The following is a 16,610-nucleotide window of genomic DNA, read 5'->3' as shown; positions in this document are numbered from 1 at the left end:
CCCTATTGGAGTGAGCAAACTGTATCTGTACTTTACAGTAGGTTGATTTTTAGCTAACACACATTGCCAACAATACAAAAAATTGGGTACTCTTTACCTAGAACGGCGCCCACGATTTTGATCGTGGGCATCATTAGGGGGAAAAAATCGCTTCGGTCGCATCGGATGCGACCAAAAAATCGCATGCGATGCGACCGACACGATGACCGCGATTTCCCATAGGGAACAATGTTAAATGTCCCAAATGACCCGATTTTCCATAGGGAACAATGTTAAATGGCCCACAGAGGCCAAATAGGCACCCTGAAGTGTGAAATGGGCCCTCCAATTGTTAACGCCACCTCACGATGAACGTCAACCCGAAGCGTGGCGAGCGGCGGCGGTACGCGTCCTACGACCTTTTCATACCCCCACTATCCACGTCTGCGTGGAGTTGAGAATAGAAAGTGTGGCGAGCACAGCGAGCCACCGAGCCCGAAGCGTGGCGAGCGGACGCGGACAGCTGTGAAGCCCGCGAGGGGACGCGTTTACCTGTGAAGGTGTCCGCGTCCCCTCGCGGGGCTCGCTGCGCTCGCCACACTTTCTATTCTCAACTCCACGCCGACGTGGATAGTGGGGGTATGAAAAGGTCGAAGGACGCGTACCGCCGCCCCTCGCGGGCTCGCTGCGCTCGCCACGCTTCGGGTTGACGTTGATCCTGGGGTGGCGTTAACAATTGGGGGGGCCATTTCACACTTCAGGGTGCCTATTTGGCCTCTGTGGGCCATTTAACATTGTTCCCTATGGAAAATCGGGTCAAATGGGACATTGAACAGGAAAATCGGGTCAATTGGGACATTTAACATTGTTCCCTATGGGAAATCGCGGTCATCGCGTCGGTCGCGTCGCATGCGATTTTTTTTAGTCCATGCGATGGCCGCGATGGGTGCCATTCTAGGTAAAGAGTACCAAAAATTGTAATTCACTGAACAAACAGCTATATCAAGACCCAAAAATTTTTTGTTTATCCCCTTAACATCCGAAAAAACTGAAAACTACATTCTGAGCCACCAATTTCATTTATTTCAAAAACATTCAAAGATCTACAGAATAACTAGTGACATTGGTAAAACTGCCATTATGCGAAAATTGACACCACATTTTGCCAACAATACATGGTTTTAATACACTTCTTTAAATATTCGAGCATAATATATGTGTCTATGTTTTGTATGTGTTTGTGATTTTAACTTCTTTATTTCACTGTTATTTCCCTAAAAGTATTAGAAGAGAATTTGAATAAACTGTATTAAAAGTTAAGTTTTATTACTTCAAAGTGTGCGTCCCAAATAACAGTTCCTTTTCTCTTTCCATATATTATAATCCATAAGCATCCTAGTTTAAAGGGTTAGCAAGGTATACCTAAAGATAATCCTTTTATACCATTGGTTCCCAAACTGTGTGACTAGGCACCTTAGGGTGTTGCAAGGCACTTGCAGAGGTGCAATGAGACCAAATCAAAGTATTTATTGTCAACGTGATGGAAAACTTGTGGCTGCCAATCATAGAACACATGGGCAATCAGAAGCACAACTCTAGACCACCACATAACTGTACCAGGACCTAAGAACTTATCTCTCAGCATGACCAATTATAGGAGGGACACCATGCTCTGTTCCTTCACTTCTCTCTTAGAGGCCCATTTATCATATTATATTTGTGGCAAATTACCCAAAAACACCTGTTTTCCAGGATTAGCTGCAAATATTGAGTATCTCCCGAATATAAGATGGAGGGACAGCAGCAAGAATTTCGGATCCCTGCTGCGATCTGTCCTTACCTGCCGGCAGCCGCATCCCCTGTAGATTTCTATGGTGTATGCGATGCTGCTCGATGTATCAATATTGGACAGCATCATTGGCTTTCCTAATAAAGAAATGCCCTGGCCGCCCCGCATATTTACCATCATGGCCGGGTGTGAGCGGGAACAGGCAGGAGCTGTGCAGTCATCTGTGAGGCTGGCGGAGCATCTGGGAGCCGGGCTGAGGACAGTTGTGGTACTGCAGGAGGCGCGTCTGGGAGTCGGGCGGGCAGCTGGAACCGGGTCGGGGAGTGATGCAGTAAGGCTGTGGGAAGGTGGAGCAACTGTTCCGCCTGCGCAGCGTGACTTCTGACCGTCACGCTGCGCAGAACCACAGGTGGGGCATCTGGAACAGCCGGGAAGTGTCAAAGTGAGTGCTCAGATGCTGCCCGGCATTAGACTGCACATGTGCAGTCTAATCCAGGAATTGGAAAGTCCAAACCTGGGATTGAAAGCCAGCGTTTTTGGAGTCATATCCCAGGATCCCGCTGATCCTGGGATTGGCCACCCTAATCGCATCACATTCTGAGATAGCAGTAGCCCATTGTAGCCTATGAGCTACAGACCGCAATGCTGGCCCCCTGGCATGGCAAAGCCAATTGCAGGCTTTTTTCGCAGCTCCTGTCCCTGCAGCTGCAGAGACATACATCCCACAGATCCCGCCCAGATTGCATTGCATATGCCAGGCCTGGCCAACCTGTGGCTCTCCAGATATGGTCAAACTACAAATCCCATCATGCCTTGCTACAGGTTTGCTATAAGGGAGTGTGGCAAGGCATGCTGGGATTTGTAGTTTCACAACATCTGGAGAGCCACAGGTTGGCCTGGCATATGCGATCCTATAGTAAATGGGCCCCTTAATTTATGATTGCCATCACCTGTATTGAACTAGTTAATTGATCAGAAAGGTGTTTTACCACAGGTGATTTTATGTATCGCATGCAATCCCGCTCCTCACTGCCGGGAGGGGGTTGAGCCAGAGGTCAGACGTGCTGTGCTGCAGGTCCAGCCGCCAACTCTGATGCTCGCGGGACTCTGGATCGGATGTCAAAAACATCCGACTTTCCCACTTTTCACCCGATTTCTCAGTGCATTCCCTCGGATTTAAGTGAAAAGCAGACAGATCGGACTAGTGTATGGGGGCTTAACTGTTACTTCAGTAATTCTCTCTCACATACAGTTACATGTGCCATTAGGTAGGTGGTAAGTTCTCATAAGTTGTGTGTTAGCTATTCATCGTGAATATTGTATATCATCTAAGTGTACTCCTTGAAGATATAAAATAATTGCTAAGTTTATCTAGCATATTTATTTTACTAGCATGCGATAATCCTTGGGACTGAGCTCTGCTTATTACATTGATTATTCAGCAGTGAGTGGAAAGTGTTCTCCGGCAATGAGCTTGGAGCACTTCTAGGCTGGTGGATCTTTACCTGCTGGAAGGAGAAGAACCCAGAGCCAAGTGCAGTAAAGAATGTCTACATGCTGGCCAGCACCGTGTCCTCCAAGATCCTCCGGGCCATCGCTGTGCAGGAAGGCTTTCACTTCGAGGTACGCTAGAACTGAGTTCTTTGCTGCCTGGTGCGGGTATACCTCATTGTGCCAAAAATACTAATATCCATGTTCATTTCATCAACGTAGGAAACACTGACCGGATTTAAGTGGATGGGAAACCGAGCGAAAGAGCACATTGATCAAGGAAAAACAGTGCTTTTTGCTTTTGAGGAAGCGATAGGTAAGAGACCAGATAGAGTGTTATATATAGTCTACATAAATGTGCTTCATACTGGATGTGTGATATTGGAACTTTTTGCTTGCCACACATCAGACCAACCTTCATCCAACCATTCAACTAGTTGCTTGGATGGAATAAAAATCTGGTACTGGTTGGGAACAAATGATAAACAGCAATTTGCTCACAAGCCCAGGAAAATGGACAAAAACATTCAGTGAAATTATTTAAATCAAACAGATACAACTACAGTACCGTGTCTGAGCGACAGGTTTTGTCCGTTTCCAGATTTTCGGAGCAAATTACTGAATTACAAATTACATTTGCTCCCATCCAGTACCAGATTTTTATTCCATCTAACCAACTAGTTGGATGGTTGGATCAAAGTTGGTCTCTATCAGACATTGGGGCAGATGTATCATTAAGCTTGTTACGTTTGTGAAATAACGAGTCCCGCTTCTCCTGCATAACGAGGAGAAGCGGGCACTCGTTATGGGGAGATGTATTAACATCCCCCAAGCCGATAAGGAGAGCCGTTATGCCCAGCGTTAACGGCTCTCCTTATCGTCTCCCTCGCCGCCCCGCACATGCGCACTCCCCGTCGCCCCCCCTGCCCGGCTTACTGGGCATGCGCGAGATCTCGCAAAAACCGCGAGATCTCCAGCGCAGCCCAAGCCAGACGCAGGGCTAGCGTTGTCCCCATAGTGGGGGATAGGACAACGCTAGCCCTGAGCTGGCGAAGCGGCCGGGGCGAATTAACGCCTTGAAGGCTGTTAATACATCGCCCCGGCCGTTAATCCCTGGGGGGGATTGCAGGGACAGCCCCGCCGAGCGTAACTCGGCGGGCTGTCACTAGCGCACGTTAGGTGCGCTAGTAATACATTAGGGACAGACGTAATCCCCCCCAGTTAACCAGCGTTAAGTGCATTTTTGCACTTAACGCTGGTTAATACATCTGCCCCATTGTTCCAAACGGCAGTGATTGTTCCAGCAGGAGAAGAATACAGCGACTCTTCATTTGCTTATAGGGAAACAGCCCACAATGACATGGTTCACGTGTCTGTGTTTTGAAGTTTTTGCAATGTCTGTTGCCCCTTGCTACTAGATTGTAAGCTCTTCAGAGCAGGGCCCTCTTCCCTTCTGTCGTCTAAGCCCTCTTCTCTTCACCTTTCACTCACAGCTCTCCTATACTCAAACACTCTCTGACCATCTTTGTCCACATACTCATCTCCATCTTTGGCCACGAACCTTTAGTAGTATGTTGATCAAGTCCTCACTACTTACATTGAAGCTGTAATGTGTATTGAACCGTGGTGCTCTTTGTCACCTGTACTCTGTTTCTGTTCTTTATTTACTGTAATGTTAAGTTTTGTCTCCCCGTACTGTTACTTTGTACGGCGCTGAGAAACGCTTGTGGCACCCTATAAATTAAATTATAATCATAATACTACTACATACTGTACATCACTTTGTGTAAATGCTGTCGGCTTTTTAGAAGACCCTCAATTGCGGACAAACCATCCAACGATGTCGTAACCGGCAGCAACCAATCAGAAATAGTTACCAAATCTATATTGTAGAAAAGCATGTGCCATTTGCATTAGGGGGTTGATTCTGGTTGACTCTGTAAGCTGTGAGGATCGCATCTTACCGAGCCCCAGAGAAGAGGCCCTGCCTCCGCCGCCGATGCCTATGTTTAACATAACAAAAACACAACCCCTCGCATGTGCTGCCAACAGGAGAAATCATTCGATGGTTGACGAACATCGATTGATTTCTCCTGCATTCGCAAATAAGTCAGTCTGAACGGACTTATTTGCGGCCGCCTAGATGAAGACTGGGTGGAGGTTATGGGACGTTGGCCCCTGGCAGACATTGGATCCTCCGAGTACCCATGGTAACCCGTCCGTGTACCCATTGCCTGTCCTTGTACCCAGTGTTTTCATTGGGCATAAAACACTGGCCATTCCCCCGCCCCCGTTACTTCCTCCCCGCTGCCAAAGGCCCAGTGTGTAACTCGCCGCAGCCGTTCGCAGTCCGGGTTTGCACATGCGCAGAAATGCCTGACCATCGGGGCAGGGGCCAAATTCGGATCGCTACGGTCCAGAATCGGCCCCAGATGTGTAACCCCTGGACCTGGCATGTACAGTGAAATAACAAACTGTAACTGTTCTAACTAAGGGCCAGATGTACCAAGCTTCAAAGAGTGATAAACAACCAGCCAATCGGCTCCTACAGTCATTTTTCAAACCCAGCAGGTAGGAGCCGATTGGCTGGTTGTTTATCACTCTCCATTTTATCACTTTTGAAGTGTGATAGATCTGGCCCAAACTGTTCTAAAACCTATCAGGAGTATTAGCGCTGCCTCATGTTCCGTCAGTATGTGGGATTTATTTGCATTATGTAACATTGAATTTCTTTGCTTGGTATAAATTGCCAAGCATTACTATTTCTAGGCCTGTTATGTCTCATTGCCGTGTATTGAGCATCTCTCAATGAGTGGGGTGTGTTTGTCCCTCGTTACAGGCTACATGTGCTGCCCTTTTGTTTTGGACAAAGATGGAGTAAGTGCTGCAGTCATAGCTGCAGAAATGGCCAGTTACCTAGCAACAAAGGGCCTCACACTGTCCCAGCAGCTGAAGCTCATCTTTAACAAGTAAGCGCTCTTTCGGCAAATCTAGCCCACCAATATAAGATTTACATATACTTTTTAAATATTAAAATAATATTTATATATATCTTAATAGCATGCTCTAGCACAGGGGTGGCCAACCGGTCAGAGGCAAAGAGCTGAAAAATATCAGTCGTCAAGCCAAAGAGCCAACATCATGCGCGCGCCGAAGGCGCGCGCGCGCCAAAAAGGGGCGTGATTGGGGGAGTGGTCAGGGGCGTGGTCATATGACACAAGGAGAGTGGCCACATGACAAAACTTTATGCCCCCAGTGCCAGATATGCCCACCACAGTGCCAAACATCATATGCCCCTCAAAGTGCCAAACATCATATGCCCCTCAAAGTGCCAAACATCACATGCCCCTCAAAGTGCCAAACATCACATGCCCCTCAAAGTGCCAAACATCACATGCCCCCCACAGTGCCAAACATCACATGCCCCTCAAAGTGCCAAACATATGCCCCCCACAGTGCCAAACATCATATGACCTCACAGTTAGGAAGCTGGGCCCTCCAGCACAGGTGTTGCCCACAGTGCAACACCTATGCTGGAGGGGCCAGCTTCCTAACTAAAGGGCCCACCTAGAGGGCCAGGAGGGCCCAACAAACAAATGAGCCACGGGCAAAGAGGGCCCGACTAATGCGCACACAGGCCAGAAGGGCCTGAATTTGCCCACGGGCCTAGTGCCCGACACCCGGTGGTCTAGGGTGGATGGAGGGTAGGAGGCCAAAGGCCCCTACCTGGTGTTGGGAGAGGCCGCTGGGGGGAGCTTCGTCAGCTCTTTTGCTTCCCACCCCCGCTGGCCTCTCCGGGAGCCATCTTCTTTTTTCTTGCAGAAGGCGCCGGAGATCTTCTGTCTTGATCCCGGCGTCTTCTGGCCTCTTCAGCGGCGCCGGAACTCTTCTCCCCGCCGCCGTCTTCTGCGCCATCCTCCGGCGGCTTCTCGCGTCTTCAGGAGCGCTCCTGCGCTCCGCCGGCGTGGAGAAGACTTTTCGCCCTCCCGCTGGCGTCTGATGTCAGACGCCGGGGGCAGGGCGGAAACGGCGCGGCGAGCGCTGATGGCTCGCCGCGGTCGTTTCCTATTGGCCGCCGATGCGGCGTTTTGAATTTGGCAGCCGAATTGGCGCCAAATTCAAAACCCCGCTTTGCAGACGGGAGGCTGGGAGCCGCAATTTACAGCGCGGCGAGCCGCATGCGGCTCGCGAGCCGCGGGTTGGCCACCGCTACTCTAGCATAATTATAAATATTTCACTGAGATGATCATTTACAGATTTAGGTAATATTTTTGGGACGATTTGCTTACATTAACGTCAGGCTAATTACACGATAACACACAACTACAGTCCAATTAGGCATCTTTTACACGTGACCTGTAAATGGCTCTTTTACTGAATGACCGTAATTGAATTTCATAACTTTATTCCTGAAAAACAACAGAACAATATGTATTAGCTGCAACACTCAGTAACAAGTTGGAAAGCGAACTAACCTGATAATTCAGCATGGATCGCTAATTAGAAATTTCACAAATCGAGCAATTTATCAAATGACTGCGCAAGCAGTCCATATGCATTGCACGTGCGCGAAGGGAAATAGCGACACAAAATGCGTATGATCATACAAGCAATGTGGCCGATACTTGACTGACAGGAAGCCGTCGTTTGGGGGTGGAAACCTGGCATCTTATGGGTGTGGTTAAAAAAAAAACTGCAGGCGTGTCCGAGCATTTTTGAGGAGGGTCTGTGACATCAGTGATGACCTCCTGCACCTCAGTCACAGATTAGTGGCAGCCTCACACCTATTCACAATTGCACAGATGGCAAAAACTCTTGGATGGTTCAGACAATATGTATGGATTTGTGTGTGGATAGTGATTAGCGATCCGTGTGCAATTCTCTCAATTTTGCACGGGGGAATTTTTCTTTCTCTCTGGGCAGCTTTCTCCTCACAGTCCACTGCGAATTCTCTGATGAGCGATCCATCCTGAATTAGGCCGATAGTGCTCACTATGGAGTTGATTTTGCCAAACTAACGAGCAACTTTGCACTAGATGACCCGTGTTCCAACCCAAGGGGTCTAAGTACATGTATTGCTTTTGCCTGCAGCTTAAATACTTGCTTATACAATGCTTTTTGCATGTAGCCCACTAATATTGTACAGTTCATTGGCTACACAGTTTAGAGTTGAGCTATGACACTCCCCTCCCGACTCTAGAGCTACGCAGAATATGCCAGTGTGGGTGCTGGGCCTGTTTTGGTGCATGTCATGTTGAAGAGATGGATTTTTTTTTTGCCCCTGCTCATGTGCCAAAGCCACAGTGCAAATGGGGGGGGGGGGTGAATAAAGAACCAATGGGCAGAAGGAGGCACTTATGTCGCAATGCACCACCATGAGCAAGACCTAGAAGGGAACTACAATCTTTGTGTTGGGGTTCCCATTGTACTTTAGCCTGTGTCTATGATCTCCTTCTTACACTGCCTTATTCCTCACACTACTGACAGGTATGGCTATCACATAAGCAGGAATTCCTATTTCCTATGCTACGATCAAACTACTATCAGAAACCTGTTTGATCACCTTCGTAACTATGATGGTGCCGACTACCCCAAGCTGTGCGGTAAATTTGAGGTTACTGGAGTGCGAGACTTAACCACCGGGTACGACAGCAACCAGCCTGACAAGAAAGCTGTGAGTTAAACTCCTGGGGATCGGTATCTGCCGCTTCGTTCTCTTTCCAGTTATATGTGGGGAAATGTGGGAAAAGTAAGGGGGTGCGTTGTATTTGTAGTCTTCAGCTCTCACTGTTACCATGGTGCACACATAACTATATCGTCTTGCTGACAGATTCTGCCAACCAGTAAGAGCAGCCAGATGATCACTTTCACCTTTGCCAATGGAGGAGTGGCCACCATGAGAACCAGCGGCACGGAGCCAAAGATAAAGTATTACGCAGAACTTTGTGCAGCACCAGGGAACAGGTATGTCAGGAGAGTACAGCCCCCGGTCGGGGCTTCATTTGGTTTTCTTTCTTACCTCCAAAACGGGTGTTTGAAGGCTACACAGGGAGCAATTACATTCTTTTCTTTATAGCTATCTATTTTAAGTACATTGTGGATGAGGTCTATGGATTACTTCAGGGGAAAGTTGCAAAGTTACTGTAGATTAGTGGTTCCCAACCCTGGTCCTCAAGTACCCCCAACAGTTGAGAGAATAGTCTAGTATGTACCCAGCATAAAGGTGCCCACACACTAGAACAATTTTTTTCCCCGATTGGCCGCTTTCCGATAAATCGGCCGATATATCAACCGACTTTTACCGATAACCGGTCAAAAATCGGCAGATATCGTTCGGATGCACGCTCCCACAGACATTTCGCTAAATCTTCTGATTTTGCATGCTGCATGAAAGATCAGAAGATTTAATAAAAGATCCATAAGAACTCATACACATATGGGATCTTAAAATAAATCTTTGCTAAAGATGTGCGCTTGCCTGAAATCTTTTGCCCAGGACGGACAAAAGATTTCAAGGCTAATTTATTTGCACATCTTAAGATCACAGATCTTTCTAGTGTGTGGGCACCTATAGTCTACTGAAAAACCAATATGGAGTTGCCTATTGTCAATTATGGGTTAAAATAACTTGGGAGATGGTTTGCCGGAGTAGTTTGGCTTCAGTACTGCATGGGAAAAAAAACTGTTTGAGTAACATCCACCTGATTAATACCCCTTTTACACTGATTAGCAGAGTCGCACCTGGGATTATGTATCTGGGTGCAACCCTGGTGCGACTCAGCTTGTGAAAGCTCTTACACTGGCATCCCTGCCCTCTACCTTAGGCGTGTCCTGACCCAGCACTTAAAGGTGAGATCATCTCTTAGACAATGTAAAACAAGGTTGGTTTAACCTTGCAAATGATTGCTGCCTTAAAATAAGGCCATCGTCGCCCAACATACTGCTCCCCTCGCAAACTCTGACCCTACTGCATATTTATTACAATGGTCTCTGCAGCATGTCCCCTCTTTCCTTTATATCACTAATGGGTCCCCTTAAGTCCTATTTCTGGCTGTACCTGCTATAACTCTTAATGAGAAACCAATCCATGATCGACCAATCACAACCTGTATTGATATCTTTATAAGCATTCTGCTTTGTCTCTGTTACAGTGACTACGACCAGCTGAAGAAGGAGCTGGAAGACCTCGCTGACGCCATTGAAGAACACTTCTTTCAGCCAGAGAAAAATAAATTACAAAGAAAAGTAGATTAAAGGTTCGGGGCCTGATTTAGAGGTCGGCACACCGTACATCACCAATGCAAAGGTCAACATTGGGTCACATAAATTGCGCTCTTAAGGGGTGTACACCGGTGAGAATTTTGGAAGAACTCCTAGAAGGTTAGCCGAAATTTCCGAGTGTTTCTACTGACTCTCATTATCTCCTAGCATAGCAATTTTGATTAGGTCATAGACTATCATTATTTAAGGCCCATACAAACTAGACCAGTGGTTCTTAAACTCAGTCCTCCGGACCCCACACAGTTCAAATTTTCCAGGTCACCCGACAGGTGCACTCATAACTGACTGACACATTTTAAAAGATCCACAAGTGGAGATCATTATTTCACTTGTGATTATTTGAGGAAACCTACAAAACATGCACTGTGTGGGGTCCTGAGTACCGACTGTGAGAATCTGTGTACTAGACAATATTGGTCACAGTATCATTCAGAAAGGGCTTTCTGAACGATATTGTGAACAATATCATCCAGTGTGTACGCTGTGCATCGATAACAATGCGCGCTCCCGCTCGTTGTTAACGACCCCCTCCATTGCCGAGCATGTTCAGACGAGGGAGGACATCGTCAACGATGGCCATGTTGCAGCATCCATCGTTCCCCCACCATGGCTGCCACCCTCATGTGCAGCATTGGCAAGTGTGTATACCGGGTCCCCCTGTCACCAATATCTACCTCGGTGGGATCACCCTAATGTGTACGGACCTTTAGACAAAATCGCATAGTCAAAATCTCCAGTGCATCTAGTTAAAATTGCTTAGTCAAAATTGTCCATTAACCAACATCTCACCGTGTGTACACGGCTTTACGCACGTTTGAGTTACACGTAACTGGAGACATCCAACAGAAAACGCGGCTGAATTCTTGTTTGCGAATTACAACTGTGCACATTTACCCCCACCTGTAGCATAGAGGTAGCAGTGATAGCGTTAGTAATAAATTGATCTCTAAAAGCCGCATCCTTAATGAATTCTATACTATCAGATACGGGGGTCCGGTCACATAGACAATCTGAGGTAACCAAATAGTTCAACTTGTGTCATTGTCCTCTTCTGTATGTCTGGCCTTCAGTGCCTGCAAAATATGGTCCTCCAAAGAAGCTCATATTTCCAGTCTCATTAGGGCAAGACTATGGCGCCCTGATACTCTTGTGTGTGTATAGGCCTATATTGTACCATCCCTGATTTACACACTATATATTGTCCAGCCGTAAATGATGCTCACAGGGTTTGCTTAGATGTGAGGTTCGGAGGTTTTGATGACTGAAATCAGTGGTTAATAATAACACACAGACAAGAGAACATGCACTCTGCTATCACTCCTAACTGTACACGCTGAATAACTGAATCAGACAGAACACACCAATATACATGCTCAGAACATTGTTTTACCGTTTTAAATAAAATGACAGTTACGAACCAGCATCAGTTATGCACATTTAAATATTTTTAAATCAGCCATAGTGCTGTAATAAAGCGTATACGGTCATGGCTACAATTTTTACTAATACAAAGTGATTATAAAAATATATTCTTTCCTATTCATAGACTTCACATGCAACTGGGGTTCTCTAAACACAATTAGCCATTTACTTCCCCATCTTTCACAATGGAGACTTTACTTCAGATTCACCTGTGATAAGGGGCTTGTCTTAGCAAGACCAAAGCTACTCTACCAGATCCTTACAGGTCACCTGTGGGTATACATGATCTGTAATAGTGACATTGAAGCTGGCAGTAGGTGGCAGTGATCCCTGCTCTGTCAGTAGGTATTAGGTTTACTTTGAATGGGAGCCTGGGAACCAGTTTCCAGACACTGCGTCGGTGCTAGCGCAAGAGCGACCCCAGTACCCCTGATGTGTCAGGTGCTGTTTATAAGCTCGGGGTATGTGTAGAATGTATCCTACACTGACTATTCTACCACTACATTTATACATCTGCTTCCAGCAAAACACAGAGGCTGTTATTTATCCCAGTTGATTAAACGTTCCTATATGTACACCATATGTTGCATTTCATGTATGTGGCAATGAACAAGCCACTTTTTGATTTAGGTTTGGCCAGCTTTTGATGAACTACAACTTCCAGCAGATACTGGTGCCGCATTATTGGAGATGTACTATGTACACCAGTAAGTCATATACTTTAGGTCATTTTGCTAAACCTAATGCAGATTATTAGTCAAATTCTAATTACTAACCTTTTATATAGCGCCATGATATTCTTCCCGATTTGGGAACAAATAATACTGTACTTCTACATTACTGAGTGTTAGCATGCACTGATGTATGAACCTTGCTCACAGGCTACAATATATAAACTCCTTATTAAACATGGTGCCTTTATTTATTCTCAGAGGACGTTCTCTTGCCTGATCTTGTGCTGATTTGTTTAGTGTCTGTGTGTTTTTGTGATCACCCAAAGGATACGACCTTGGCGTGTGCCAGGTTACTGTGCCAACTGTCCCTCAAATAGCTTCACACACACACACACAGTAATTAGCATAATGTGGCAGTTTTCAAAGACACGAGTAATATTGTACGGGAAATGGCAGTCAGCGTAATGTTTCTGTATCACTGCCAAACATGAAACACAGAGTCCAGCTTATTCCTGTTCACTTCTCCTTTTTTTTTTTTTTTTACTACTTTTTCAGGGCCAGATTTATCAAGCTTCAAAAAGTGATAAAATGGAGAGTGATAAACCACCAGCCAATCAGCTCCGTTCTACCGTGTTACAGGCTGAGTTTAAAACAGGTAGACCGATTCTAAAACTGCGCCAAGAGCAGCTACAAAGACCCACCAAATAAAGAGGTCGCCAAACCTCTTAAAATACACATAGGACAAAAAGCACGTTATGATGGTTTTCTATTGGCGCCAATAGAAAACCATCATATCCTGCTTATTGTCCTATTTGAGTTTAAAACATGTCAGGTACGAGCTGATTGGCTGGTCAATCACTCTCCACTTTATCACTTTTTGAAGCTTGATACATTTGGCTCTTGATGTTGACACACACGGGGGGGTGATTTTAGTTCATTTTCTAAGCGATTTGTCTACAACACTTACTTTTTCACACGCATTGCTCCGTGTATATGCCCCATAGCGATGGTGATGTGCAGTCCCACGTTTCGCCATTGGCGGCTTAGAACTTAAGCACATGCAATGAGGATCTAGTCAGATCACCTGCCTGTGCTTAAATAACACTGAGTTAGCACAGATCACCCATAGACACATCACTGTGTGTGTATGGGCATCGCTCAGTACAGAACTGAGCATTCATCGCCCCGTAAGAGCAGTAATCGTTTCTGTGAAATTGAAGAACTTCACGAGAAATCCTTCAGTGTAGCTGGAGTTAGTATATAATAGCGAGTTTACTGGATAATCTGGGGTCCCTATGGCTATAAGAGACCTGTCTATGCTTAGGGTTGGCGATGTCCCTCCCCAGTAAATTCTCAACTAAATTGAAGTCAACATGGACCTTGCCTGACATGTTTGATACATAATGGGAGAGCGGAGTTTACCATGGAACTGGGCGAGCCTTTAGGACCCCAGTAGACCTAGAGGGAGGCGTATGCTGAATAGACATACTGTATAGTGGCTGTGTCGGGCGTGTTCTCTAACTGGCTTCAGCTGCTGTAATGGGCCAATATGTGCGCTAAACACTTGTGTGGTGATGCTGTGATGCCCTGATGGATGTAATACTACAGAGCATATTAGGATGGCTGTTCACTGACATAGCAACCAGTAAATCTTTGTTCTCAGGCCAGTGGGGCCCAAACTTTGTTGCATCATGGCGCCCTCGAGTATCAGCCACAATTATCACAACACCCCAAATCTATTGAGAAATTCAAGAAAAAAATATTTAAAAAGTAACCGTTCCTCCTTCGTTATGTGCTGGTGGGCGGGGCCTGCACTTCTGTTTATTATTAGGTGTTACCATTCAGCCACCAGCACTTGTTTTGCTGATGACACAGATCATTTCACTTGGTCCTGGACTACCAACTCTTGGAAACCACTACATTAGTCTAAAGCTGGCTGTACACTAAGGGGTACATTTACTAAAGCTTCTACAAATGAAGAGGTGATGTTGCCCATAGCAACCTATAAGATTGTGTCTTTTTTTTCTATTTCATCCTAGAAAATTTTAGAATCTGATTGGTTGCTAAGGGCAACATCACCGCTCTTCATTTGTAGAAGCTTTCGTGAATTTACCGCTCATAGTTCTGCACCCATATTAGTGGACGTTATACAAATTAGTGCATCTCTGTGAAAGATGTTTAAAATATCCACTAAAAATGCCATCGTCGCTCACATTTGTTATATAAATTCAAATAAAAAAATTGTGTAAAAAAAAAAAAAGCTATTTCCTATATAAGGTAATGAATTAACATGTTTGCTTGACAATTTTCACACCTTTTTTTTTTTTTACAAATTCATTTGGCACTCAAAGGGTTAACAGTATCTATTCCTGGCTCATCTGACAGGATTTCCCTGTTATGTGTACTGTTCTGCTTTTACTAATATAGAAATAAAAGTTTACTTACTCAGTGTATTGATGTCCTTCTTTGATTTACTGTCCAGTATTCACACACAATTTGATAAAAACAAAATCACTAGCATATAGTACTTTGTGGCCTGATGCACAGGGTTAAGCAGAAAAGAAGGTACTTGTGTATTATCTGGGCGCCCGATATTTTCATTGTACAACCAAAAATCGACGCGATGCGACGCGGCGTGATTGGACCCGATTTTTTTATTGTACAGGCACCCAGATGCCTGATTCCTATGTTAAATGCCCCCCCCAGACCAAATTTTTTATTGTAAACCCACCCTGATGGGTAATTACTATGTTAAATGCCCCCCATTGTTAACGCCACCCAACGCCAACCGGAAGCGTGGCGGTATGCGTCCTCCGACCTTTTCATACCCCCACTATCCACGTAAGCGTGGAGTTCATTTTATCTAGTGTGGCGAGCGCAGCGAGGCGAGCGGACGCGGATTACTTCACATATATTCCGCGTCCCCTCGCAGGGCTCACTGCGCTCGCCATACTGTTCTTATTTGTGGTTATTTCAGTTACTTCCTCTGTTCTGCAGCACTGAGACCAGACCACCATACAGCAACCCCCCACCCCCAAATAAAAATGACATATTTTGAGTTCTGTTGAACTTTTCATTGCCAGAAACCACCGACTTGGTCATTTTTTTTACACCGTGCCAATGCAAACTATACTGTACCTTTGTTTTGTAAAGCATACTTAGCATTTATGGATATGTGCTAGTTTTTGTGTCAATTATTATTTACAGTTTTCTATATAGCGTAGCATTTTCCGTTGCGCTTTACAATTGGAAACAGTGATTTACCAAACTGGGTAGAAACAAACCGACCTAGAGATAGGAGGGCCCTGCTCACAATCTATAGATTCCACAGGTTCTCAAACTCACAGTGCATGTTTTGCAGGTCTTTTAAAATGTGTAAGTGAGTAATGATTGCACCTGTGCACCTGCCGGGTGACCTGGGAAATGTGAACTGTGTGGGGTCCTGAGGACCAAGTTTGAGAACCCCTGGTCTATTCTAATATGTCAAATAAAACTGAACCAAAGAGGGCAACCAAGAAAATTAACCGAATGCAAAGAGGATTTAATATTCTACCTTCCTGGCACATTACTGGTCCTACTTCGTCCTCTTTACCCAATTTTAAGGCTCTCTCAGTGTATACTAGCACTTGGAGACTCACAAGTGGCAGAATATCCTGGCATACAGTGCCAACTGGCATATGTGGGTGCTCTATGTCCAAAAACATCAATGTTCTGCAGTGTAGTTTGTTTGGGCAATGGGTGTGGAGTTTGTATGTTGTCCATTTACTTGGTTTCCTCCAGGTACTCCTGTTCAATTGGGTGCATTTACACTTCCTGCAAACCCAGGTGTTTGCACAACCTGGGTTATTTCAGGCAGTGTAATAAATAGGTTGTCACGTGCTAGGGAACAGTGAGTGTAAGCTCCACTGGGACAAGGACTGTTGTGAATGACTGAACATTCTCTGCAAAACCATATTCTATTCAAGCAGTGCTGA

The 16,610-nt window shown here is 45.6% G+C and overlaps 1 protein-coding gene across 2 annotated transcripts in view; it reads left to right on the top strand.

Moving 5' to 3' along the window:
• Positions 1-15,087, top strand: part of PGM2 (phosphoglucomutase 2) — a 39,251-nt gene extending 24,164 nt beyond the window's left edge. The window contains exons 9-14 of one of the 2 annotated variants that reach the window (XM_083158526.1): positions 3,214-3,391; positions 3,482-3,575; positions 6,099-6,228; positions 8,747-8,933; positions 9,090-9,223; positions 10,411-15,087. In XM_083158526.1, the coding sequence (XP_083014652.1) occupies positions 3,214-3,391; positions 3,482-3,575; positions 6,099-6,228; positions 8,747-8,933; positions 9,090-9,223; positions 10,411-10,513 (826 nt within the window). In that variant the 3' untranslated portion in view covers positions 10,514-15,087. Of the gene's footprint in view, positions 1-3,210; positions 3,392-3,481; positions 3,576-6,098; positions 6,229-8,746; positions 8,934-9,089; positions 9,224-10,410 lie in introns of both variants that reach the window. The other variant, XM_083158525.1, reaches the window with a different exon arrangement.
• Positions 15,088-16,610: the final 1,523 nt, after the last annotated feature.

Source organism: Crinia signifera, chromosome 1 (genome assembly GCF_055691185.1).
Source record: "Crinia signifera chromosome 1, ASM5569118v1, whole genome shotgun sequence".
NCBI classification, from domain to species: Eukaryota; Metazoa; Chordata; class Amphibia; order Anura; family Myobatrachidae; genus Crinia; species Crinia signifera.
This window is presented reverse-complemented; position numbering and strand designations above follow the sequence as displayed.